General features: G+C 48.9%; 1 protein-coding gene across 1 annotated transcript in view; it reads left to right on the forward strand.

The window, feature by feature from the left end:
• The window catches only part of VWA3A (von Willebrand factor A domain containing 3A), a gene marked incomplete at its 5' end in the record, with an annotated part of 52,226 nt that overhangs the window by 20,568 nt on the left and 4,668 nt on the right, over positions 1-26,990 (forward strand). The window contains 16 exons of the mRNA XM_032396296.1: positions 717-852; positions 962-1,065; positions 2,375-2,455; positions 2,873-2,967; positions 4,761-4,880; positions 10,296-10,370; positions 10,534-10,678; positions 11,322-11,517; positions 15,020-15,090; positions 17,456-17,608; positions 19,122-19,212; positions 19,914-20,024; positions 20,571-20,668; positions 21,525-21,662; positions 22,586-22,694; positions 26,280-26,424. Coding sequence (XP_032252187.1) covers positions 717-852; positions 962-1,065; positions 2,375-2,455; positions 2,873-2,967; positions 4,761-4,880; positions 10,296-10,370; positions 10,534-10,678; positions 11,322-11,517; positions 15,020-15,090; positions 17,456-17,608; positions 19,122-19,212; positions 19,914-20,024; positions 20,571-20,668; positions 21,525-21,662; positions 22,586-22,694; positions 26,280-26,424 — 1,868 coding nt within the window. The remainder of the gene's footprint in view (positions 1-716; positions 853-961; positions 1,066-2,374; positions 2,456-2,872; positions 2,968-4,760; positions 4,881-10,295; positions 10,371-10,533; positions 10,679-11,321; positions 11,518-15,019; positions 15,091-17,455; positions 17,609-19,121; positions 19,213-19,913; positions 20,025-20,570; positions 20,669-21,524; positions 21,663-22,585; positions 22,695-26,279; positions 26,425-26,990) is intronic.

The raw sequence follows: 26,990 nt of genomic DNA on the forward strand, positions 1-26,990 counted from the left end.
TTCTGGTTCATGGTCATGATCTCAGGGTCCTGGGATCGGGCCCTGTACTGGGCTCCATGCTCAGCACAGAGCCTGCTTCTCCTCTCCCTCTGCTTCTCCCCCCGTTCTTTTTTTCTCTCTCTCTTTCAAATAAATAAATAAAATCTTTAAAAACAAAAGGGTAAAATCTTTTTAAAAATTCTAAATAACAGTACAGTGGTATTCAGATGCAGGAAAATTCATGAAGGCGGTGCTCAAATGTCTAAAAGTTGGGAATTGTTGTTCTCCGTCTTATTTATACATGACTTATGACTTAACATCTCAGAACCTCAGGCTTTCAGTTTGTAAATGTGGGTGAGGGGAGGCTGGACTAGACCAGGGCTCCTGAAATGATCTAGTGTAGGAGTTACTTTTTACTTCTTCGAAGCCTTGTGTTAGGAGCTCATGGAGGGGCCACCTGCCATCTTGGAGCCCGAGGTGATGATCTTGATGGTAAGGGTGGGGAGGGGCCAGGAGGATGGACAAATCAAAGAGGAAGCAAGTTGCTCGGGACATCTTCTTACCCTGGAAATTCCAGCAATCTCCCGAGAAGGGGATGGGGATGGTGGGAGGGGAAGGCAGAACTGCCTTTAATTTTTCAGATGCTCCACTTAGGGGACCTGGGTGGGTTGGGGAGACTAAGGGCTTCTCAGCTCTAAAATATGATTTTGTAATGAAGCCTTTTAAATTTAATTTAGATTTCCACAGAGATTGCAAAAGGTCCACTCACAGGCCTCTTGCCTAAACCCCCAAAGCATGAAGGTCCCCTCACAATTGAGTTCCCAAACTTGGACAAGACTTCTGCAGAATGGCTAAAGATCAATGGCCTAAAAGGTAAGTCCCCAAAGAGGGCAGAACCCAGGACTCAGGTGACTGACGAAAAGGCATAAACCCTCTGGGGCTTCAAGAACTGTATCTCAAACCCCACTGTTTATTTTCACAGCCAAAAAGCTAAGCCTTTATCAGGTTCTGGCACCCAATGCGTTCTCTCCTGTGAAGGAATTTGTGCCTATTCTCCAGAAAACAGTATCTTCAACTATCCATGAGGTAACTCAGATTCAGAGTTCTTTCCACTCCTCTGCAGGGGGGCTCCTCTGTGACCTTTCCCTTCCTTTTTTTTTTTTAAAGATTATTTATTTGACAGAGAGAGACACAGTGAGAGAGGGAACACAAGCAGGGGGAGTGGGAGAGGGAGAAGCAGGCTTCCCGCAGAGCAGGGAGCCTGATGTGGGGCTCGATCCCAGGACCCTGGGATCATGACCTGAGCCAAAGGCAGATGCTTAACAACTGAGCCACCCAGGTACCCCTGACCTTTCCATTCTTAAATGTCCAGGAAATGAGAGTCATAAGTCAGAGCACGAGGAGCTGGGGTCTGAGGGCCTGGAGTGGGATGCAGGCTTTCCAGAACTTTCTAGAACTCTCATCACATCTAGTCTAACTGCAGTTTTGCAAAGATTTGAACCTGAACTCTGGAAGTTGGGGCAAGGGGAGCAAGTCAGGGATAAGGGAGCAAGTCGCCTCCTCCTTGAAGGTTTTCCTCCATGCACTCTGAACACACTTGCTCTCCTTGTGTCCTCACTGTACCTGGTACAGACTTCTGCCCTAGCTCCTATAATGTGTTAACGTGTGTACTTATTACATGTCTAAACCCCCACCACAGTAGGAGACTTTAAAAGAACAAACTCTCTTCTCCAACCCTGTATCCCCAATATCTAGTACAAGCAAGCAGCCGATGAATGTTTCCCAGACGGCTGACTGGGTGGAAGGAAGGATGGAAATGTAAACATATGGAACTATGGAGGGGAAAAAATGGAAGGATGAATGACATAATAGAATAGAAAAGGATGGAAGGATGGAGAAATGGAAGGAGAGCATAATAGGTGAAGAGAAAGGTCAATGGAAAGATGGAAGAACCAAAGAGAAGAGGGATAGATAATTGTAGCATCAGATTGATGAGTGACTAGGTGGGTGGATATGACAACTTGGCGGAAGATGAAAAATTAGATTTTCCAAGTGCCCATGAAGGCCTATCCGGGTTCCCAGTATGTTTTAAGGTCTCCGACTCTGCTACTACAAAACCTCCAACCATAGCTTGTATCAAGACTCCGATGTTTGGAAGACCCTCCTCAGAAGGCAGCCTGGCTTGCTCTCAGGCATGGTGCACTCAGGGACCACTGTCCTGAAGGCCCTCTGCTGCCATGACCAGGGACGCATAATGCGACCCCAGATGTGCTCGAAGCCCATTTCCCTCTCACACATCTGATTTGGAGAGCCCAGTGCCCAAATTAAACTTAACAATCCTTCCCCGCATGTGCTCTGTTCACCTGCCACCCATCCTGGCCACACCTGAGTGCAGAGGGCAATGGTCCAGTTTGAATGGCATGACGGGACAGTGAAGAATGTTCACGTGGACCTGCCCTTCCTCTGTGAGTACCAGGTTAGTAATGGGTCCAGTTGGTCAGCATATGGGGTTTGGGCAGAGGGGACAGGAGGAAGGTGCCATGGAATTTGGAGACACCAAGCCATTGACCAAACTTCCTCTTATAAACAGACTGTGCTCTGCCTCCAGGTACCTCTGGAGCTTTCTCCACCTGCTTCCCAGGCAGGGACCTGTCAAACAAACAAAAGTCTCTGATCTTTTGGGGCAAGATCTGCTTCCTCTCCCCTTCCAGGCAATGAAATATGTGGACTCTTCTCTTCCTGGTCTTGTGGCAGACTCACCCAGGATTCAGTGAAACGTTTATACTGCCTGGATACCCATGGCCCCATCCCTAGAAGCCAACCTTGCCCCACAGACCCCTTAATCGGCCATCCTTTGGTCAGTCGCTCACTCTGTGTGGCCCATGGTTTGCAGAAACAGCTCAGCAGAGCTCTGCGGATGTATGAGAGACGGATCGAGTGGCTCTCCTTGGCCAGCCGAAGAATCTGGGGCACCGTCTGCGAAAAAAGGTACCTTCCCTCAAGTAGTGTTCTTGTCCTTTGTGAGTCCCATGTGTGACATAAGCACTTTTCCAACTCATGAATTCCCTGTTGGTAGCATCAGAAACCATCCCTCAGATTAAGGATCAACCATCACTCAGCAGAACCCCTAGATGAAGAAGTCACCACTACCATCATCAAAATCAATACTGTCATCATTGTGTTACTCAGGATTCTTTCAGTTAAAAAGCAACAGAAATGGGGCGCCTGGGTGGCTCAGTCGTTAAGCATCTGCCTTCGGCTCAGGTCATGATCTCAGGGTCCTGGGATCAAGCCCCACATCGGGCTCCCTGCTCAGCAGGAAGCCTGCTTCTCCCTCTCCCACTCCCCCTGCTTGTGTTCCCTCTGTCGCTGTGTCTCTCTCTGTCAAATAAAATCTTAAAAAAAAAAAAGGCAACAGAAACTAAGTGCCAGTTGGCTTAAACAAAACAGGGAGGTCTGGTTGAAGGTAACTGAAAATTCTAAAATAGATTTGATAGCTGTCTTCAGGCATGGCTCCATCCAGGGGTTTGTGCGCGTAAAGAATCTATCTCTATCTCTCAGCTCCACGTCCTTCCCTGGTGGCTCTGTTGTCAGGCAGACTTTCCCTTCCAGGGGATAGCCTCTGGGGAAAGAAATGGATCTTTTTGTTTCTTCTCTCTGTTTTAAGATCCCTAGTCCCATTTGGCCTAGGTAGCAGGATAGCCCCTGAGCTCCCCACTTATCTTCTATCAGGTTAGCACTCCCAGGGCTTGGGGCAGGACCTGTCCAGGAAATATTCACTGTGGCCTGGGAGGTAGGATGTTCTAATTACCTAACATCAAATGCCCACCCTTCAAGCTTGGGGCAGGTCTGTTCCACTCAATTCAAGTGGACTGACGGAGGCAGAGGAGTTTTCCAGGATGCTGTTGTGAGGGGAGGTGCTGGATGCTGAGCAGGGAGAAACAGTTGGTGGCGTTTACAGCATCCTTGCCATTCCATACCTTCTTGGATGCATTACCACTTACAAAGTACCATACTATTCCACCCTTTAATTCTCAAAGCAACCCTGTGAGGAGTCTCATTATGAATAGTTCATAGTTAAATAGGCCAAGGATCAGAGAGGTTTTGTGACTTGCCTAAGTCACACAGGAAGTGGGACCTGAACCAAGATCTTCTGACTCTAAATCCACTAGATTTTCTTTTGCTCTCCATAATTGCTGTCTCGTGCTCACTTTGGCAGCATATACGCTAAAAAAAGAAAAAAAAATTAAATAAATGGAACCATAATTGCTGTCTCAAAATGAGAGTGGACGGTGGAGTTGGGAATTGATTTGAAGTAGTGAAAAAAGGCCACATGGGACTAGGGATCTTAAAACAGAGAGAAGAAACAAAAGATACATTTCTTTCCCCAGAGGCCCAGATACACCTAATTCCCCATCTCATTTGCTTACCTTGTTTCTGTTTCCCCTACAGAGCCCCCAACCTCTAATAATAGTGAATGCTAGTGCTTTAAAACAGGGAAATGTGTGAAAATCATTCTAGACAGCCCCCACCCCTTAAACCATCTCCACCGTGTGACTTTACTCCATGGTAGAAGCCCCTGGGAGAGAAGCTTCCACGACCCCCTTAGTCTACCGTTGTAAGCCCACTCCTGCTGACCTCACACCACAGACAAGATTTTGGCCAGCTATGAGTTTGGCATGCAAAACTCCCCTGGAAAAAACTTTAAATAGTAAAATGGAACAAAATAAACATTATCTGAGAGATTCGGTTCTCTTCTTAAAGCTTGTGTTTCTTTTTAGGGTGGTTATACTACTGGATATCTCTGTGACCAATTCCATGTACATTATTCATATCCAGCACTCCCTGCGACTTCTGCTGGAGGAACAATTGTCCAACAAGGACTGCTTCAACATCATCGCGTAGGCTCCTAGTTCCCAGTGGGGGTGCTGGGGGCAGGGGTTGCCTGTGGTCCGTGCCATCGCGGGGCTGAGGTTCCTGGCAGGTAGCTAGATGACATCTCACCAGCACCCAGCATCCTAGGATGGCCATCAGTTTATCTGACTTGAATCATCTTGTTTGGGGTATTGAATAATTAAATGGTTGCAGGACAGTCCCACTGGGGCGAAGGTGGTAAGTGGCCCCCAAACACACTGCTCGATCAGCCAAGATAAAGTAACTCAGCCCATTGCCCCATTTGGATTCTGAGCTGATAAACACAAAAAAGAGAAAGAAGGGCCCCCAGGCATGCCCCAGTGTTAGGTCCCAATTCAGGTCAAGCAAGCCACAGGATGTCAAACATTTAAGATTCCAATTCCAAATGCTAATTATATAGATTTATATATATAACTATATATATTTAAGTTATGTGTAACTATAGAATATATATAAATTATATATATTTAAATTACATATTTTATATATAAATAATTTGATATATATGTTTAAAATATAAAATATGAATATTGTATATAGAATACATATTTTAAAATTATATATAACTATATATATTTAAATTATATATAACTATACATCATATATTTAAATTATGTACTATATATAGTTGTATATAATTTATATATAGTTACCTATAATTTAAATATATATAGTTTTATATATTTATTATAATTGCATACCTTTTCCACTAATTAGGGGAGAAAGAGAGAAAAGGAACCCACTTAAAAGATTTATTTACATATTTTAGAGTATGAGTGGGGGCGGAGGGACAGAGGGAGAGGGAGAATCTCAAGCAGACTCCCCACTGAACACAGAGCCCGACATGGGGCTCGGTCTCATGACCCCAAGATCATGACCTGAGCTGAAGCCAAGAGACAGACACTCAACCAATTGTGCCGCCCATGCATCCCAGCCTATACATGTTTATAACACTTGGTATCAAGTAGGGAGTATTCTAAACCTATTAAGTCAGCAGTTAATATTAGATATTATTCTGTACCAGAGCCTTATCTTTTTCTAATACATTCTACAGAAAAAAAAAAATGCTTAGAGAAATATTTTAGGCAATGTTTTCATTCATTTACCCATCCATTAGTCATTCAACAAACTTTTACTGAAAGCCTGCCATGTACCAATCCCTGCACTGGGGATACGGAAGTGAATACATACCGTACCTGTCCTCAAGGAGGTTAGGGTCTAGTAGAGGGAGACAGGCATGTTAATAAATAAGTGTTATTAACTGCTTTCTGCAGAAATAGGCAGAAGGCAGGATCAGACTATCCTGCCTGAGCACAGGGAGGTCAGAAAATCTTCACAGGGGCACCTGGGTAGCTCAGTTGGTTAGGCATCTGACTCTTGGTTTTGGCTCAGGTCATGATCTCAGGGTCATGAGATCGAGCCCTGCATCAGGCTCCACGGGTGTAGAGGCTGCATAAGATTCTCTCTCTCTCTGTCTCTCCCCCTCTGCCCCTCCCCCCTGCACTCATGCTCTCTCTCTCTCTCTCTCTCTCAATAAATAAGTAAATAAAATCTAAAAAAAAAAAAGAAAGAAAAGAAAACATCTTCACAGAGGAGATGATCCTTTCATTGAGTCTTGCCAGATGAGTAGGTGTTTACCTAGCACATGGGAATGATGGAGGCAGTGGGGAAGAAAGGCATTTTAGGTAAAGGAAGCAACAGGGGGCATAGAGGTGTTGGAGCTATGGGACACGGACTGTGGAACTTTGGGGGACCATGAAGGAGTTCAGTCGGTGAGAAAATAGGGTGAGAAAAAGAGATTGTGCATGGCAAAATCAAACAGATGATGGAGGGTTTATATATCTAGGATGTGCTCAGGAGCTTTTATACTATAGGACATCTAGGCATCAGAAGATTTTTTTTTTTTTTTAAGATTTTATTTATTTATTTGAGAGAGAGAGTGAGAGAGAGAGAGAGCACAAGAGGGGGGAGCGGGAGAGGGAGAAGCAGACTCCCCGCTGAGCAGGGAGCCCAATGTGGGACTCGATCCCGGGACTCCAGGATCATGACCTGAGCCGAAGGCAGTTGCTTAACCAACTGAGCCACCCAGGCGCCCCTAGGCATCAGAAGATTTGAAGCAAGGTAATAACATGATCAGATCTTGAATACTCATGTCACAATGTGAAGGAGGCATTGAAGGGATGTGACCCTGGAGGGATGGAGGCCATTGGGACTGCTCAGTGGTCTGCACTAGCGTGGAGTAGGCTTGAGCCATGGCCATGGGGATGGAAAAAAGGATGCATGTGAGAGGTGTTGGAGAGTTAGAATCTACAACACGTAGTTACCATTTGGCTGTAGGGCGTGAGAATGGTGAAGAGAAGATGTCCCAGATGAAGCAGATCTTGGAAGTAGAAGATGGTTTTAATCCTGTACAATTGAAGATTTCCAAGAGGAAATTCAAGAGTCGTAGGACTCTGGTGAGGAGTTCTAGTCAGGAAATACAGGTTTGCGAGCCATCGGCATTCTGGTCAGGTGGGTGAGAAGGGCATGAAACACACCTGTGGAGATGTGAAGGGAAGAGAAGACAACTGAAGGCAGAACTGGTGAGGCACTGATGTTTGGAGGGCAGGCAGAGGAAGGGAACCCCCAAAGGAACACAAGAGAGGAGCAGCCAAAGAGGGATGAGGAAAATGAGGAGAGGATGGTGTTGAGAGGCCACGTCTCAGAAAGAAACAGAGTTTGATTCTGCAGAAACAAAGCAGGAAGGGGAAGAATAAAGGAATCCACTAAATTTGGCAGTAGAGCTCACTGATAACGAAACAATGAGATACAATTTTTTTTTTTTTTTTTACAACTCAGTTTGGCAACCGAATATGTAAAAGATTCAGGGATGCCTGGGTGGCTCAGTTGGTTGAGCGGCTGCCTTCGGCTCAGGTCATGATCTCAGGCTCCTCTCTCTCTCTTTCTCTCTCTCTCACAAATAAAAAAATAAAATCTTTTAAAAGAGTCAAAAAAAAAAAAAAAACAATGCACAGTGCTGGTGATGATGTGATGGAAAGGGCACTCTTGGAAACTGTCCACAGAAGTGTAATTTGGTATAGCCCCTGTATTAAATTTTTAAGCGTATATTCTTCATTCCTTCAATTAAAGCTTTTTTTTAAGATTTTATTTATTTATTTGACAGAGAGAGCACAAGCAGGGGGAGCGGCAGGCAGAGGGAGAGGGAGAGGGAGAAGCAGGCCTCCCACGGAGCAGGGAGCCCGATGTGGGGCTCGATCCCAGGACCCTGAGATCACGACCCGAGCCAAAGGCAGACGCTTAACCGACTGAGCCACCAGGCGCCCCTAAACCTTTTTATTTTATCTGAAGGAAATACAAGGATCATTGTGCAGAGATAACCATGCAGGGTTGTTCAATGCAGAGTTCTAATAGCGGATAAACCTAGAAAAAAACTGCATGACCATTGGCAAAATGGGTAAAACAATCATGACAGTGCAACCATTCAAAAGAATGAGGGAATGAGGGAGATTTACATGTGCGCATTTAGAAAAATGTCCTCTGTAAATCCCAATGAAAGGAAACAAGCAGGTTACAAAAAGTATATACTGTAAAATTCCATTTCTGTAAATATGTATATATCTATGTTTTTTTTAGTATAGTTGACACCATGTTACTTAGTTTCAGGTGTACAACTTAGTGATTTGACAAGTTTTATGCTTTTTATTTTTATTTATTATTTTTTAAGGATTTTATTTCTTTATAAGTAATCTCTACACCCAACATGGGGCTCAAACTCACAATCCTGAGATCAAGAGTCACCTGCTCTGGGGCACCTGGGTGGCTCAGTTGGTTAAATATCTGACTCTTGATTTTGGCTCAGACCATGATCTCAGGGTCGTGAGATCGAGCCCCACATCGGGATCCACACTGGGTGTGGAACCTGCTTAGGATTCTATCTCTCCTTCTCCCTCTGCCCCCCACCTCCGCTCTCTCCCTGTCTTTCTCTCTCTCTCTCTTTTTAAGATTTTATTTATTCATTTGAGAGAGAGAGAGAGCACGAGCAGAGGGGAGAGGGGAGAGGCAGAGGGAGAAGCAGACTCCTCGCTGAGCAGGGAGCCTGACTTGGGGCTCGATTCCAGGACCCTGAGATCATGACCTGAGCTGAAGGGAAACACTTAAGCATCTGAGCCACCCAAGGGCCCCTCTCTGTCTCTAAAAAAAAAAAAAAAAAAAGTGTCGCATGCTCTACCCACTGCCCAGGCACCCCTATGCTTTTTATTTTTTTAATCCAAAAGAATATAAAGTTAACAGAACTTTTTCTGGGGAATAAAATTGGAGGAATTTTTACTCTCTAGATATTGTTAGAATTTTTTAACAAACTGTAATAGAGGATTTACTATCCAACTACAATAGATATTTTCATGAGAGGGGAAGGAGGTTATTGTTAATATTTGCCAGAGAACCTACCAGAAGCTGGACTGCAGTGGGTTTTGGAGTAAGGAGAAGCTGAGGAGGTGGTGGGACATTGTTTTTCCAGGTAGCTGGTCCGTACACGGCAAAGAGAAGTGGCTAAAGAAGTTGACCCTGGAAGAAAGAGGAAGTTATTTTTAAGAATGGACAGGCTTAAACATGTGCAGAGACAGTGGGGCAGAAGCGAGTAGAGAGAAGTAGGGGATGTTTGGGGGGAAGGAGGTATCTGTGGGCAGAGTCTCAGAAGGCCAGGTGGAAGAATTCATCTAGAGCCAGAGAAGAGACACCTTTTCCTTGATAAAGAGGAGCAGTCCTCTTCTCAAGGATTTAAATTCTGTCTCATAGGAAAATGAGATGATGCATTTTTTTTTTATTAAAAACTATAGGGGTGCCTGGGTGGCTCAGATGGTTAAGCGTCTGCTTTCGGCTCAGGTCAAGATCTCAGGGTCCTGGGATCGAGCCCCACATCAGGCTCCCTGCTCAGTGGGGAGTCTGCTTCTCCCTCTCCCTACACCCCCTGCCCCCGCTGGCTCATGCTCTCTCGCTCGCTCTCTCTCAAATAAATAAATAAAATCTAACAAAACCAAAAAAACAAAACTATAGTACAGACAGAGTGAAAAAAGTCAGTTGTGGGGCTGAATCTGTTCTAGGGGAATTTAAAATGGGGCAATGACTCCCTCCTTTGGGGGGTGGGGAAGTCAGAAAAGAAGTCTGGCCAGAGCTGGTCCTGGCTCTGAGTCTTGAGACCCCCGGTTCTGCTCGCCCTGCAGATGTATGTGACACGTCATGACTAGCAAGGAAATCTTGTGGATGCCCCAGGCCGGTGACATCCTAACCTTTTGGGGTGCAATCAGAATTTTGCCCCCCTAAAAGCCTGGGGAGCCCAAAGCCCTGGGGTGTAGCGTGGATATATCTCTCACTTAAGAACACACCCTCTTACCTTCCCTCCCAAGGTTTGGAAGCACAGTTGAAAGCTGGAGGCCCGAGATGGCTGCCGTGAGCCATGAAAACCTACAAAGCGCCTGGCGGTAGGTGACCCCTGGCGGTAGGTGACGGTCCGAGATTGCGCCTGCCGTGTCAGAGGGCAGCCTCTGGGGTACCATTTGCTCTGTCCCCCTCTCCGGCGGACTCTCCGCCCTCCCCCCGCCACACCCCTGGGGCCTCCCTCAGCTGGCCCTCCTCACCTCCCAGGTGGGCCCTGACCCTGCGCTGTCAGGGAAGCAGGAATGTCCTCAGCGCCCTGCGGAAGGCTGTGGAAGTGGACTTCAAGGACAAAGACAAACACCAGTCACAGGGCATCTACCTCTTCACGGGGGGCATCCCTGACCAGGACATGGTGGGTAGGCCATACATCTTCTACTAGGTGGATGCCTTAGCAACGGATTTCTCCAGCCTGATTTTCCAAACTAGACTTTTTTTTTTTTTTAAGATTTTATTTCTTTATTTGACAGAGAGAGATAACGAGAGAGGGAACACAAGCAGGGGGAGTGGGAGAGGGAGAAGCAGGCTTCCCGCAGAGCAGGGAGCCCGATGCGGGGCTCGATCCCAGGACCCTGGGATCATGACCCGAGCCGAAGGCAGACGCTTAACTGACTGAGCCACCCAGGTGCCCCTCTAAACTAGACTTTAATGTGCAGAAGAGTTACCTGGGGTTGTTGTTAAAATGCAGATCCTGTTCCTGAAGGCCTGGCCTGGGACCTGAGAGTCTGCCTTCCCAGCAAGCTCCCAGGAGATGTCCATGCTTCTGGTCCCCTGACCACACTCAGCATGAGCAGGCTCTCAGGTCCACTCCCCGGCCATGCCCTATTAAAACAGAGAAACTATGGCCCAAGCTCAGTTATCTTTCTATCCTTGGTGCCATGTATTAGACCTGGCACCCAGTAGGCCCTGGGGAAAGAGGATTAGGCTCAGAGGACCTGAGACCAGTCCCTCCAAGAGCCCTCAGCCGCGGGGCCCTCCTGCCGTCTCTCGCCCCACAGCCCATGCTCAGCGCCTACATGGCCGAGGCCTGTGGGGGCTGCGACCTCCAGCTGAACGTGTGTCTCTTCTACGTGGGTGAGCCTCAGATGGACATCACGCCCCCTGCCCACTATGCCAGCCGCACTGACACGAGCGCCGCCTACCGGGAGGTCACCCAGGCTACTGCTGGGCGCTTCCACTGGTTTGGAGACACAGGTGCGTGAGGGTTGGCAGGCCCCTCCGCCTCCTTCCTTCCAGAAAGTTGTCTCGGTACCAACATAGCTCCCCGCGCCGTAGATGTGTTCCAGGAAAGGGGCATGTGAAAATCCCATTCGGAAATCTCCAGCATTCCTATTCTGGAGACGGATGGTGGTCAGGGCCACACAATGATGTGAACATACTTAATGCCACTGAATTGCACCCTTCAAACATGGTTCAAATGGGGGGCGCCTGGGTGGCACGGTCAGTTAAACATCTGACTTTTGGGGTCAGCTCAGGTCCTGATCTCAGGGTCATGAGATCGAGCCCCGTACTGGGCTCCACGCTCAGCGCAGAGTCTGCTTAAGATTCCCTCTCCCTCTGTTCCTCCTGTTTGTGCTCTCTCTCTAAAATAAATAAATCTTAAAAAACAAAACCAAAAAAAAGGTTCAAATGGTACATTTTATGTTGAGTATTTTACTACACTTTTTTAAAGTAAAAAAGAAAAAAAAAGTAAGCCTACTTTAAAATACTGTATTTATTTATTTTTTAAGTAAGCTCCATGCCCAATGTGGGGATTGAACTCACAACCCCGAGATCAAGGGTTGCACGCTCTCTGGACCGAGCCAGCCAGGTGCCCTGACTTAAAAATATTTCAGAATGTCACAGCTGGAAGGGGCCTCAAGGGTCTCTTAATTTAACATTTCCCAAAAGGTGGTATGTTTATAACAGGAGGCTGGCAAGATGGGTAAATGTGGAACATGGAGCAACAATTTCTTTTACTGCGATAGTTGTAGGGGATCAGAACATGCCACCCCAAAATATGCCACTGTGGCATAAGGATTGGTTTGAACTGAAGACAACTGAGGAATAGTGAAGTTCTCTGCACCCCCATTTGCCTAAAAGCAGGACATAAATGTCCATCTTAGGTGTCTCCCTCTCCCATGCCAGAAGAAGGAGAAGCACTGGAGACAACAAACCTTACTAAAACAATGTGTATCTTCCCTCATTTCCCTCCCTGTATTTGCCTTCCCACGGTCGGCCGCCCCTAAGAGCCTAACCCCCTTCCCTTTGTCTTGTCACTTCCCTACAAAGGAGCTGTCCTTAGTTTTGTTTTTTTTAAGATTTTATTTATTTATTTGAGAAAGAGAGAGAGCTCGAGCAGGGGGGAAGGGTAGAGGGAGAAGCAGACCCCCCACTAAGCAGGGAGCCCGACACGGGACTCAATCCTAGGACTCTAGGATCATGACCTGAGCTGAAAGCAGATGCCTAACCCACTGATCCGCCCAGGCGCCCCAAGCTGTCCTTGGTTAAGATGCCATGTAGGCCCCAACTTCCAACCACACCCTCTGAGTTACTTTCTCCTGCCTGTGTGCATGCTGCCCACGTTAAGAAATTCTGTTTTTCTCTTGTTAATCTGTCTTTGTCAGTTTTATTCTCCCAGCTGGAGAAATCTAAGAGAATAGAGGGAAAGGGTTTGCTTTTTTTCCTCCCCTAAGTAGTTATTTACTTATTTTAACATTTCATTAAAAAGTGCAACTTTAGGGGCACCTGGGTGGCTCAGTCGTTAGGCGTCTGCCTTCGGCTCAGGTCATGATCCCAGAGTCCTGGGATCAAGCCCCGCATCGGGCTCCCTGCTCTGCGGGAAGCCTGCTTCTCCCTCTCCCACTCCCCCTGCTTGTGTTCCCTCTCTCGCTGTCTCTCTCTCTGTCAAATAAATAAATAAAATCTTAAAAAAAAAAAAAAGTGCTAACTTTAGGGCACCTGGGTGGCTCAGTCAGTTATGCGACCGACTCTTGGTTTCAGCTTGGGTAATGATCTTGGAGTCATGATCTCAGGGTCATAATCTTGGGGTTGTGAGACTGAGCGCGGCATAGAGGTTCTCTCTCCCCCACCACCCCCCCAAATAATAAATAAATCTTTTTTAAAAAGTGCTAACTTTCTGGGGGGCCTGGCTAGCTCAGTCAGGAGGGTCATGAGTTCAAGCCCCACATTGCACCTAGAGCCTACTTAAAAATAAATGTTTTTTTTTAAAAAGGTGCTAACTTTCTGCTGTCAGAAGTGACATAAATTTTTTTCTTTTTAAAATTTATTATTATTTTTAAAGATTTTATTTATTTATTTGACAGAGAGAGAGCACAAGTAGGCAGAGTGGCAGGCAGAGGGAGAGGGAGAAGCAGGCTCTCCGCTGAGCAGGGAGCGGGACGTGGGGCTCAATCCCAGGACCCCAGGATCATGACCTGAGCCGAAGGCAGCCGCTTAACCGACTGAGCCACCCAGGCGCCCCTATTTATTATTTTTTAAAATGTTTTATTTATGTACTTTTTTTTTCAAAGTAGGCTCATGCCCAGCGTGGAGCCCAATGAAGGACTTGAACTCATGACCCTGAGATCAAGACCTGAGCTGAGAGCAAGAGTCCATGCTTAGCCAACTGAGCCTCCCAGGCGCCCTTAAGTTTTTTCTTTCTTTGTTTTTTTAAGTTTTCTTTTTAAAATTATACTTTTAAAGTATGTTAGATAGACATTATAGTGATCATTTCACAGTTTACGCAAATATCCAATCATTATGTTGTATACATGAAACTAACATATGTCAATAATATATATATATATACACACACATATCTATATGTGTGTGTATATATATATATGCTTTTAAGTAAACAAAAGTGAATTGACAAAATATATAAAGGAGATAGTGGTTTAGGTGGTATGCAGATAAGGGGAAATCGTGATGGGGATACAGCAGCGATTGAAGTTTGGGATGCACTAGTACATTCCACCCTCTCTGATTTACAAATGAAGAAATGACTCCCAGGGACATGAGTTACCTGTGGTTACAAAGTTAGTGGCATAGCTGGGGCTGGAACTCTGGGGCCCTGTTACCCAGCTCTTCCCCTGAAAAGTGCCGGACATTAACATTTAAGTTATCATTGGTGATTATTACTAATAATAGCACACACTCTAGAACAGTTATTATATGCCAGACATGGTTCCAAGCCTGTTACATATATTATTATTCATTCTTCACAATAACCCTATGAAGTGGGTTACTCTTATCCCCATTTTACAGATGGGAAAGCTGAGACACAGAGCCCAAAAGCACACAAGTAATAAGTGGTGGGACCAGGAGTTGAACCCTGGCAGGCCAACTTCAGAGGCTGTCTTCTAAGTCATTACACTCCAGTCCCTCTCAAATAAGTCACCAATATTCACTACAGACACTAGATACTTTAAATAATACCAAGGTGGGTCTTTTTATTCACTGGAATAGCAGGACCATCGCTCCTAACCCTTCCTTCGTCTGGGTGAGAGCAGTTGGCTGGGTGCAGGGTGCTGAGTCCTAGGGCCAGCCCCCCTGCTGGGAGCCTCACTGTCTGTGCCCATCCCCTTCACCGCTGGATGGCGTAAGGGTGGGGGCTGGTCAGCTCCGGTCACCACACAGCCCTGGTGTGTACAGATACGGACGCTTGCCAGGATCTACACGCCTTCTCCATGCTCACAATGTGCTTTGTGTCTAGGTATTTACGAAAGCGATGACATCAACGCCATCATGTCTGAGATAGAGAAGGCTCTCAACTACTCCCAGAAGGTATGCTTTAGGTGTGGGTTGAATGACTGCACTTCTGTCTTGGGGCTGCCATATAAAGTACCACAAACTAGGCAGCTTAAAGCAAGAGACATTTATCCTCTCAGTTTCAGAGGCTGGAAGTCTGAACTCAAGCTTTCAGAGAGGCCATGCTCCTTCTGAGGGCTCTGGGTAGAATCCTTCCTTACTCCTTCCTAGCTTCTGGTGCTGGCTGGTGTTTAAAAAAAATTGCACTGGATGCTTGTTAAAAATGGCAAGGAAGACTTTATCCAAGGCTACTACAGTAGAGGAGAGAGATTGAACTCAGCTCTGAATACAGCCAAGAGAGCTGGGGATTTATAGCCCATTTATAGCCAATATAGCAAAAAGGTCAGTGGATAGAAATGTACTAAAAGGAACTTAATTAGATATTAAGGGTAGGGGGATTCTTGCCAAACAGGCTGAACGGGATTCTTTGCTAAAACTGGGTTTAATAGGCCAAAGTCAAGGCTGAGTCAAGAAGAGCGCTCAGAGGAGCCCACTTGAAGTTCAGTCAAGGACAGAGTCCTTGTCACCAGCAATCCTTGGTATTCCTTGGCTGTGGCAACACAGCTCCCAGCTCTGCCTCCACCTTTGCATGGCTCCCCTCCCCCTGTGTGTGTCTGCATCTCTTCTCCTGAAGGGATGCCACTGCTATTGGATTAAGGGCACACCCTTCTCCAGTATGACCTCATTAACTTACATCTTAATTACATCTACAAAGACCCTATTTCCAAGGACGGTCACATTCACATGGACAGTGGGTTTGGACTACCACATATCTTTCTGGGGGACACAACTCACCCCATATCAGCTTCCCTCCCCATGTCCTGATCCACTGACACCCAAGGCTTTGGATGAAGCATGGGAGTTTCCTATAAGTCATGGTTAAGGTCTGTGTGCTATACATCTTGGCTTCCTTGGAGTTCCTTGAATGCCTGAGCTCATTCCCAAACTCCTTCCTCAACTTGGGGCCTCTGCACCTGCTCTTTTCTCTCCCTGCCATCCCCTCCCAGATGCCCATAGGTTGCTCCTTATCATTCAAGACTCTTTAAAATGTTACTTCCTCAGAGAATGGTGTTGAACAATTCCGGGTGAGATGAGAGGGGTAGAAAGGGGCCAGGTCATGTGAGGACCCATGAGAACAGGGATGAGGGAACGGACATGAGAGCATTTAAGGAAGAATTGACCACATTTATGGCGATGGAATGCATGGGGTGGGGAAGAATTCCAGAGTAACTTTCAAGTTCCTTGCTGGGGGACCTGGTAGAGAGTGGTGCCATTGACCAAGAGAGAAGTAACAGGAGAGGATCCTGCCGGGGATGCGGAGAGGGTGGGCCTAGGACAAAGGTGAGTTTGTGGTGCTTGTGAGCTGCGGGTCCTTGAGAGAGGGGGAGAAGTTAGAGGCTGGAGGTAGATGTGGAGCAGTTCAAGCTATGGGGGTAGACAGATAGCATGAAAGGGGTCATGGTCAAGGGAGGGGGAGGGAGGAAGAGCCCGTGAAGGAGACTTGGCCCGACACATTTTTATTGCAGCCATTTACAGGGCAACATGCCCCTGACTACAGTGTGAGCTCCTGAGAGGGCAGGGCCACTGGGCTGGCCCATCTGTGGCTCCCCTGGCCATGCCTCAGCTGCCCTCCCTGGAGCGATGCCTCTCTAGTGCTTTGTTTACCCTTCTCAAGTGCACCTTAGTCTGTTCCCTCATCTGACAAACGTTCACAAAGTGTTAGTGGGCAATAATGGTTTAACCCACCCTGCCTAGGACGTGATTTACTTTCAAATGGTGTCTTCATGCTTTGAGAATTACTGGAGAAGCTTTCAGGCAGTTGAGAAATGTGTTGGCAAAAGGAACCAAGTATTATACCACTGCTCTGCCAGCATTGGCCCTGGGTATGTGGTGAGCTGATGGGCGTATGTGGATGCTGGGTCCACGTACGGAAAGCACTGGCTTTGGAACCAGATCCACCTGGATTTGAATTGAAGGTCCTCTACAAACGAGTAGTGTAGCCTTGGGCACGTCCCTTAAGCTCATGGAGCTTTGGGTTCCTCGTCTGCAAAATGGGACTAAAAGCATAGTTGGCATGCCTTGTTGGCAAGAGGGTTTGAGACCCCCAGGCATTGACTAGCTCAGTGCCTGAGGCATCTCAATAATACATGGGGCTTATTATTAATAGGATTGATCCCTAGTGCTCTCAGCCCCAGGAGGCATTCTAGGGACAGAAAGAGGAGTCCAGAGGCCCCAGTGGACCCAGTCTCTCCTGCTGTGTGTGTGTGTAAGCGGGGGGTATCCCCTGCTTGGAGGCACATCGTGGCTGGGGCACCGCTAACCCTCCCAATCCCCATTGCAGTGTGCCTTACTGGTGTCCTCCCTGAAGAACCAGTCTGGAAAAGAACTGGAAAGTGCAGTCCTCCTGAAAGAAAAGCCAAAGATGTTCAAGCAAAGAAATCAGCCCAAGAAACTCTGTTCTTCCAAACCCACAACTCCCTCGGTGGCCAGAATGGTTTGACTCCCCTCCCTAATAACACACAGAGGACTTTGTTGCCACCTTGTCTCCTGGTCTCTCCTAGATCTTGAAATGGCCTGGGCCAGGCCCCCAGACCCCTGGGCCAGCAGGGGTGGGGACAGGGGCAGGGTGCTCAGGGGTGAGTGTCCCAAGGGTACCTCCAGCCCTGGCCTCGCAGGGGAGGGACTCCTCTGGGGGACCTGCTTCTCAGCTCTGGGGGCATCTCTGGCCTCCTTCTCACCCACCTTTGACTCTGCCTGGCCATCCCAGCTTCGTTCCCTAGCCGGTATTAGGGACCCCATGGAAGTGGCACGCACCATGACATCTGACGGTTGTAAGGCAGGAGGGCTTGTCCGGGAGGGTCTCTCGGGGGCAAAGGAACTAGGGTATTGGGTATTGAGCTCCTACTACCACTGCCCAAGGCTTGGCGGGGGCCCATAGGACCCTGAGGGTGCACCTGTGCCTTCTCCCCGTCACAGCCTGTCACATCTGCCTGCGTAAAATATCCACCCCACCGCAGAAATCAGAGGGACCCCAGAGGACCCCAGACTCCAGTGCTTGTGAGCAGACAGGCAGATATCTGGAGCCCTTCAGCACGTCACTGACTGGCAGAGCCTTGTGAACACAGTGCATTTGCAGAGTGAGGGAATCCGTCTGGATCCCGTGGAGCTTACTGCCATCTCATTCGAAGAAGTCCACCAGGTTCCAGGAGCCGGCCTAGAGGCAAATTCTGGGATGAAACCCGAGAGTCTCGGGGGCTGCCTCTTGAGCCTTCAGTACTTCCTGAGCTGGTTCAGCCTCCCAAGAGCCTCCTGGAACCAGGGCAGGGGGCTCCCTCAGGTGGCAGCAACCAGGCCTTTTCCACAACAGCTCGCCCAGTGATGTGAGCTGGTCCAGGGCCCCGGGTGACTTTGTTCAGCCATCATCACTTTCCCCTTGTTCCCAGTGAGGAAGAACTCCTCCCTTAGAACCAAGGTACCCAGTAGGGCATAGAATTTACCTGAATGGTTGTTTATCATGCTGGAGGCCCAGAAATCCCAGTCCAGTAGGAAGAAGGGCAGGTAACTGAAGAAAGTTCTGGCAAATCCCATGGCTGTCCTAGCATGCCCTCCCTCACTGTTAAATACACACACACACACACACACACACACGCACACATACCCCACATACCTGTACACTTTTTTTTAACCTCAAAATCCACAGTCTCCTCTAAATCTGCAGCAGGAGATGGAACAAACATGTCCGAGATTCTGCTCCCATTGGCTCCTCCCTGCACAGGTTCCTAATGGTCAAACTGAGACTGGGGTTTCATCCCAGAATTTGGGAAGGCAGGGGAAAGCGAGGTCTCTGGGCTGGCTCCGGGAACCTGGTGGAGGTCTTTGAATGAGGACAGTGCCCGTGTGGACGGGACCTCCTGGACACACAGCCCCTGGGATGGGAGTAAGCTACACACTGTCTGGGCCTCTCACAGAGAACAGGCCACTGATGGGAAAGACTGCCTGTTTTCTAGAGCCTTAAAGACAACCCTGACAGAGAGAAGAGCTCCGCCCTGCAAGCTCTGACTTGGGGGCCCCTCAGCAGCAAAGCAGGCACCCCACCAGGTAAGGCCAGTGGGTGGAGTGGGGGGCGGCCCTGGCCGAGAGGTGAATTAATTATGACAGTAACTGAAATGATGGATGATCATGAGTCTTGATCACGTGCCAGGCCTTCCGCTAAGATTGTCCCATCTAAAGCTTACAAGCATCCCTCCTGTGTGACAGGTCATCTATCAGTTCCCCATTTTACTGATAAGAAATTTGGGCCCAGAGGGGCTAAGGATAAATGACCGGTGCCAGCTGATCATGACAGGGCTTCAGTATGTTTATTAAAGTATTCTGCGCACAGCACCAAGACCTTGTAACTTATTTCCAATGTCAGAGACATAGCAGAATGGTCCAGAGCAGAGTGGTGGAGTCAGCAAGACCTGGGTGGAATCTTTGCTCTACCCTGACTGACTCTGAGTCCTCCTTACCTCGTCTGTAACCTGGGGCACTGTGAGGATAACACGAGACAGGGGTATGGAAAGCTCTTAGCACCCCCCCGCCTGGGTTATATGGGTACTGGGTAAATGGCAGCTCAAACTACTGCTGCTCCAGGGGAGGCCAGAAGACTTGGGGTAGTCCCAAAGGACCTCAAAGCCATCTTGGAGCCCGATTTCGAGGATACAGCATAGCTGAAATCGACAAGTCTCTAAGACAAGCTGGACAGCGCCACTGCGTGACCCCACGGGGCTGCTCCAGCCAACAGGCCCCTTGTCCCCTAGCTGCAGCCCAGCCCATGAGAGAAGGGACTGCAGAACGGAGGAGGAAGACCAAATGGAGGGAAGCAGAGACCTCTCTCTCATTGTTTTATACAGAGTCGGGGAATAACGTGGGTGAGTAGGAGGCTACACGAACATCTGGACAGCCCCGTGACCCTGTGGGAACTGTAGGGTCAGCAGGCCCCGCGGTAGGAGACCCTCTCCAGCTGTCCCAGGACATGGGCTGCAGTGCCTACACTCAAGCCACTCAGGTCTCCCAGCCTGGGGAAATGGGCGTGCAAATTCTTGACACCACTCACCCTCCATCCATCAGAGGCAGTGTCCTCCGCTCTCAGGCTGATTGGGAAGTTGGGAAGGGAGTGGAGATGAGTGTCCTTGGGTCCCTACCGCCCCACCATTGATTACTGTGAAATGGTACAAATGGTAGTGGTACCCAGTAACGATTCACTGAGGTGTGGTGAGCGGAGGTTGCAGTAGGGTTCCCCTGATCCACCTAACAGCCTCCCTTCTACCCTTCAGCAAATTGCACCTAAGGAATTTTCCAGCTGATTTGACTGACAGAGAAATTAACATGCAAAAGGAAGCCCAAGGGGGGAGGGAAGGAGTGAAAGGGTGGAGGGAGGGAAGGTGTACAAGATAACCTCACTCTGTTTTTCCCAGGCTCTGTATACAAGAAGTACCCTCAAGGAAGGGGCATACGAAGGGTTAGCACTTCTATCCAGTTGCCCAGGAAGGATACAGTGTGCTCAAGCAAAGAGGTATGAAGTTCTTGGCACCAGCACATGTCCCTCAAGCAGTAATTCCTTCCACCAACTTTCCACTTCTAGGAAGGTGGGCATACTTGGAAATGAGGACAAACCTGCTTACAATGACTGCTTAATGTGGCAGGCGGGGAAAGAGTTAAGTAGACCTATGTTTGAAACCTGGGCCTGCCACTTCCTAGCTGGGTGACTTTGGGCAAGTCATTCAGCTACACTCAATCTCAATGTCCTCATTTGTAAAAATGAAGACAGTTGTTCCTGTCTAATAGGATTGATGGCTAGTTGAAGTATATTTTGTGTAGACCACTTAGCAGCGTCCATCTTTTGGTTGCAAGCAGCAGAAATCCCCCTTCTTGTTCATATCCTGAAGGTGGAACATCTTTCTTCCCACAATCATTCATTAAACGTCTGAGCTTGGTTCTGATGGGGTCGATTCCGGAACCATGCTTGATGGCTGTGAGCCTGCCCATTATTGTACCTCTCATGGTGACAAGGAGACTGAGATTATCCTCATTGGTGTAGAGTCTGAACTTCAGACCAATCATGGCTTTCCACTCAAATTTTGTGGGAGAGAGTTGAAATGGATATTGGGGAACCAGACTTCCAATGCCCACCAGACTCGGAAGTAGCAGATGCTCAATAAATTGTGTTCCCCATTCCCCACATTTCTTGTGCATCTCTCCCCAGTGCAGGGGAAGGAATCCACAGGCAACAGATGCTCAGTGAAGACCTAGAAACCCCACATTTCAAACACGAGACAGATTTCAAACACAAGGTTTTAATAGATGAGTCAGACCATCATTCAATTAAGACTACATTACCCAAGATAATAGTTCTTTCCTTTATTCTCAAGTGGGTAGCAAATTATGGGCTAAAAAAACTGAAGATGGAAATCTCCAGATACATGGGTCCCAGCTGCGCTCATCAAAAGTCAGTCCAGGGCCTGGCGTCAGCCAAATACTGCAGCATCCTGCCCAGCATAGAAATCAACGTGAGTTGTGGTTTCCATTGCCCTCGTTCCCTTTCTCCCACCCCCTGCCCATGATCAGCCACAAATGGTGAGTTTTGGGGGGTACTCCATGTGCGTGTCTGTGCCACGGATTCTCTTCCTGCTTCTATCCACAAAGTGGGATGGCTCTCGGCAAATGGGAAATGCAGATCCCATTGGAAGAAAAGCCAACCCCTGGAGGGCCTGATACTACCCCCCAGAGCTAGAAGGGCTCCATGGTGTGTGAATTAGAAACAGTTGCTGAGAATGGGGCAGTGGCTGAAGAACTCACTCTGTACCCCAGTTCTGCTGATGGTTCTATCAGGATGATGGAGACTAGGGGCCTTCCCTCCTCCCCGCCTCCCCAGGAGGGAGGGGAAGGTGTTCTCTAGTTTGTAGTTTTGGGGTAATTTTTTTTTTTCATTGCTTTGACACTGGAACAAAGAAATTTAGTACAAATGAAAAACAAATCGTGGGTTCTTTCTTTAGAAGATCCCATTTTCTATCCTTGCCATTTGATACGACATTATCGATGTTAGGGGAAACTGGAAAGCCAAAAGTAGCCACCAAATTCAAAATTATTCACCAGAAGGATTTTATGGGAGTTTTATCTTTTAGTTTGGCATTTATGGACTTCCTGTCCTACCATTAAGGGTTTTCTAATTTAAAATTTAGAGATGCTATGTTTTTTATTATCACAGTGACCGCATTTGCCACAAAACCATCATCCCAATTCCCCTACTCCTTTTAGAACAATAAATCTGGTAGTTTGATAAAAGAAAAAAAACTTGTAAGCAAATATATGCATGGCTAATAGATGTTTTGGAAATTATTAACTACAACCGCCCGAACCATTTACAGGGGTGATGGGGATCTGAAAACATAGCTAGCTGATGGGAAATTTGCCTTGGCTTGTCCTAACCCAGGGGATAGTGAGACATATCCAGTGGACGCCCAGGGAAATGGAAGCATACATCACGTGCCTGGAGAAGGTGATGAGGCGCTACGTCCAGAGGCTGCAGTGGTTGCTGTCTGGTGAGCCTGCCTGCCGTCCTGGAGGGTGGGAGGGGCATGAGGGGAAGTGCAAGGTCAACCCCAGGGGCCAGGGTCAGTCCTTCCCAGGCCAGGTGCACGAACTGTCAAGTCAGGGGTGAGGCCAGGAGGGTCATCCAGGTACAACATGATTTCTGGGTTCCGAGGTCAGGCAAGCTGCTGGATATCAGGGAGGTGGAGCATGGGCCAAAGGGCATCAGAGAGAACCCAGGCCTGTCCAGGACCACCCTGCAAGGCCACGTCCCCCACCCCTTGCCTTCCTGGACATGACTGAGGGGCTCACTCTCAAGAGGCTCAATTCAGTATTGATTAGACCCCACAGAACTGGTCCATGAAGGTAGATATGGGAGGCGGTCCCGACAGAGAAAAATCCCCCTGTTCTTCTTTACCAAGAGCATCAGGGCCCCTTCAGAGCAGGCAAACAGCAGGGCTGGCCCAGGAGAGCCAGGCTCACATCCTAGAGAAGGGTGGGCTGGGGATCGAGAGATGGTCAGAAGCATCAAGTCCAAGAGGCCAGGCAGATAGCTAGCGCTGGACGGGAGGGTGTTGAGGCTCTGGGGCCTGGATGGTTCCTGGGACAACAGGAGGAAGGAGAGAGGGAGACTTTTGTAGAGGTCCCTAGGGAGGGGGCCCCCAGGATCCTGTGCAAATTCATTAGGTCCAGTCCTCTGCAGTAGAACCTGGTAAAATAGACCATGTGCCGTGGGGTAGAGCGATGACTGCGCTTCCCAAAGTCACTGTAGGGGGCCGTCAGCTCCAGGTGTAGTCGTCAGGTCAGACGCTGACGTGGTCCCGCGCCTCTCTCCAATCCCAGTGCACGTTCGCTGCCGGGAAGGGCGGGAAGAGGCCGCTACTCCTTTCGCAGTACGAGCGGAGTCCCACCTCACACACAGGTGCGCAGCCCAGTGCCACCTCATACTTCAAACGCCGCCAACACTTCAAAACCCAGGGCTACTTCACTTATTCACTCATTCATTCATTATTCAACAACTACGTGCTGCTCTCCTGTCAGGCACTGGGGAGATGGTGGAAGGCGACACCCAACACAGCCCCTGAGCCCGTGGAGCGTACGGTTTAGGAGACAGACGTTAACCAAAGAGTCTCACAAATAAGTCTAATGTCACCACAGTGATGCATAGAGAGGAGATGGGCATGGTGCCGTGCGAGCCTCTAAGGGGGCGGCAGGCCTGGACAGGAAGATCACGGAGGGCTTTCCTGGAGGTGATATTTGAGCCAAGATCTGAAGAATGAATAGATGTTAGCTGGGCAAAGAGAGGCAAGACAGGCATGTCTGAGGTGCTGGCAGGGAGTGGGAGGATGCTGAATACAAAGACTAAAAGGAAGCCAGTGTGAAGGGCACCTGGGTAGCTCCGTTGGTTAAGCATCTGACTCTTGATTTTGGGTCATGAGATCAAGCCTCAAACTGGGATCCGTGCTCAGTGAGGAGTCTGCTTGAGATCCCCTCTCTCCCTCTGCCCCACTCCCTGCTCACGCACACACTCTCTTTCTCTCTCTCTCTAAATAAATTAAAAAAAAAAAAAAAAGGAAGCCTTTGTGGCTGAGAATGAGGAAGAGTAAGGGTGAGACCATCCCAGAGAGACGAGGCCCCGCCCGCACTTTATCTTTTGTCCCAAGAGCAGTTGGAAGCCATAAATGTTGTAAATCAGGGGAAAGTGGTCAAGTTAGCATGGGCAATGATCCCCCTGGTTGCTGTGTGGAATATAAACTGTTGAGGGGATGGAGTGGAATCAGGTAACCTCGTAGTAGGCCAGGTAAAAGAAGGTGAAAGACTAGGACCAGCTGGAAGAGCCGGGGGTGATGGAGATGGATGAAGGAGGCAGAGCCAGAGAGACTGCGGAGGTAGAAAGGACGGGGCTTGCGGACTGGCTCTATGTTTCCACCATCCAGTTCCCGCGAGGGATCAGCCGGCCGGTTGTGGTTGGAGGTCCCTCGACTGGCTGGCTGGCCGGCCATCCTCACGGAACATGTCCCGTGCCTCAGGATGGCTCCCCCTTGTCCTCATGTTGATGGGAGCGTTGCCAGAGAACAACCCAGAGGAGCCGAGGCGGATTCCTGGGCAGGGGCTCCAGCCAGCTCGGTCCACCTTTTCCTGGAGAACAGCCCATCTTTTCTGTGGCGGTTTTTCCATTGTTTCTATTACTGCCTCCAGTGAGGTCCCTGAGGCGTGATTGGAGAACGCCGGATACATCATCTGCTCCTCCTTCGGCTTTCCCCTGGGTGACCTCCATATTTAGCCTTGCGGAAGCCAGGAGGATAGGGTTAGCTGTCGCCTGACTAAAGTGTGCATCAGAGGATCTGGGTATGAGTGTCAGCAGTCACCGCCGGTCTGTGTGACCCTGGCCAGCCACGGGCCCTCTCTGTTTCCCCTTGGGTTGAATCCCAAATCCTTCCACCACGTCACCAGCTTCACCTCTTGCCCCTCTCCCCGCGGGTCTCTCCATCCCAGTGGTCCTGATTCCCCGCATGGGCCTTCTCTCAGTGCTGGGGCATGCCATGCTCTCCAACTGCGGCTCAGGCTTTCCCGGGCTGCTCCCTCCAGACCTCCACCACTTTCCTCCACTAGCTGCCACTCCTCCTGCAGGGGTAGCTCACCCATGGAATTGGGGTTCTCCCCATGATGTGCCCCACGACACGCTGTCCGAGCCGGAACCGTTGATCTAACACCTGTCTTCCTTGCCCGACTCTTGGCTCCTTGAGGGCACAGCGCCAGGCTCCGCTGATTTCTGTTGGCCAGCTGACGGACTCCGTGCTCCGTAACATCTTTTCCAGCTCCAAACAATACTTTTTTTTTAAAGATTTTTATTTATTTATTTAACAGAGATAGAGAGCACAAGTAGGCAGAGCGACAGACAGAGGGAGAGGGAGAAGCAGGCTCTCCGCCGAGCAAGGAGCCCGATGCGGGGCTCGATCCCAGGACGCTGGGATCATGACCCGAGCTGAAGGCAGCCGCTTAACCGACTGAGCCACTCAGGCGCCCCTCCAAACAATACTTAACACTACTTTGTCCCATCGCTTAACTGTAGGGATGAGGAAACTCAAGGCCAGAGCGATTTTTTTAAAGATTTTTTATTTATTTGAGAGAGAGAGAGAGCACGAGCAGGGGGGAGGAGCAGAGGGAGAGGGAGAAGCAGACTCCCCGCTGAGCAGGGAGCCCGATGCAGGGCTCGATCCCAGGACCCTGAGATCATGACCTGAGCCAAAGGCAGACACTCAACCGACTGAGCCACCCAACTGTCCCAAGGCCAGAGCAATTATAACCGCTTGTGCAAGTGATCACAGATCACAGGCAAAGCCACAGCGGAAACCTTGACCTTCCAAAGCCCACACCACTGACCGGCTCTGCCCTTGGACAACTGACGCCCCGCCAACACCGCCACAAAGGCCATTTCCTAGTGGGCTGACATCTGATCAGTGATCGGTCAGGCAACAGGTGTATTTGGCAGACCTTGTATTTGACCGCCTATGTGAGAAAGACCACCCTGCGGGGGTGGAGAGGGAGCGACCCCTCACACCTTCCCTGCCTCTGCCCCCACCACTTCGGAGCAGGGAGCCGCCGACTCTTTGGCACCATTTTGGAGAGCAGAGTGTGCATCCTGGTGGACACGTCGGGATCCATGGGCCCCTACCTGCAGCAGGTGAAGACGGAGCTGATTCTGCTGATTTGGGAGCAGCTGCGGAAGCACTGCGACAGGTGAGAGGCAGGGGCACGAGTGGGTGGGGGGCAGGACGATTAAAGGGGCAGTTTGTGGGGCTTCCCTCTTCACCGTTCCCGAGGCCTGGAGGCAGAGCTTATTTGAGCAGTAAAGAAGTAAAGCAGCCTTTAGAAATCCATCTTGGGCCCAGGGACCATTGCAAGCAGAGCAAAGGAACCACCAGGTGGCCTTGAATTGTGGATTTCAGCTGAACTTGATTTTTTAAGAAGGGGGGCGGTTCGGGGTTGTTTGTTTTCTCTACCCAGAGAGGTGGATGCTAGGAGACAGCAGGAGACTCTCCTAGGCTGGGATTCATTCTTGCCTTCTTATTAATAAGAGTAAAATTTATTGAGCACTTTCCACTTGCCAAGCACTTCATGTGCGTGATTTCGTTCAGTCCTCACAGCGCCCCCACGAGGTATTGCCGTTATTGTCCCCATTTTTCAGAAAAGGAGATTAGGACTTAGAGAGGCTAAGTAATTTGCCAGAGATCACATACCCTGTAAGCAGCCAAGGTGGGATGTTAATCTATTTCGGTCTGCATCTGGAATCTTCGGTGTGTACC

This window comes from Phoca vitulina, unplaced genomic scaffold (assembly GCF_004348235.1).
Source record: "Phoca vitulina isolate PV1807 unplaced genomic scaffold, GSC_HSeal_1.0 scaffold90, whole genome shotgun sequence".
Lineage (NCBI taxonomy): Eukaryota > Metazoa > Chordata > Mammalia > Carnivora > Phocidae > Phoca > Phoca vitulina.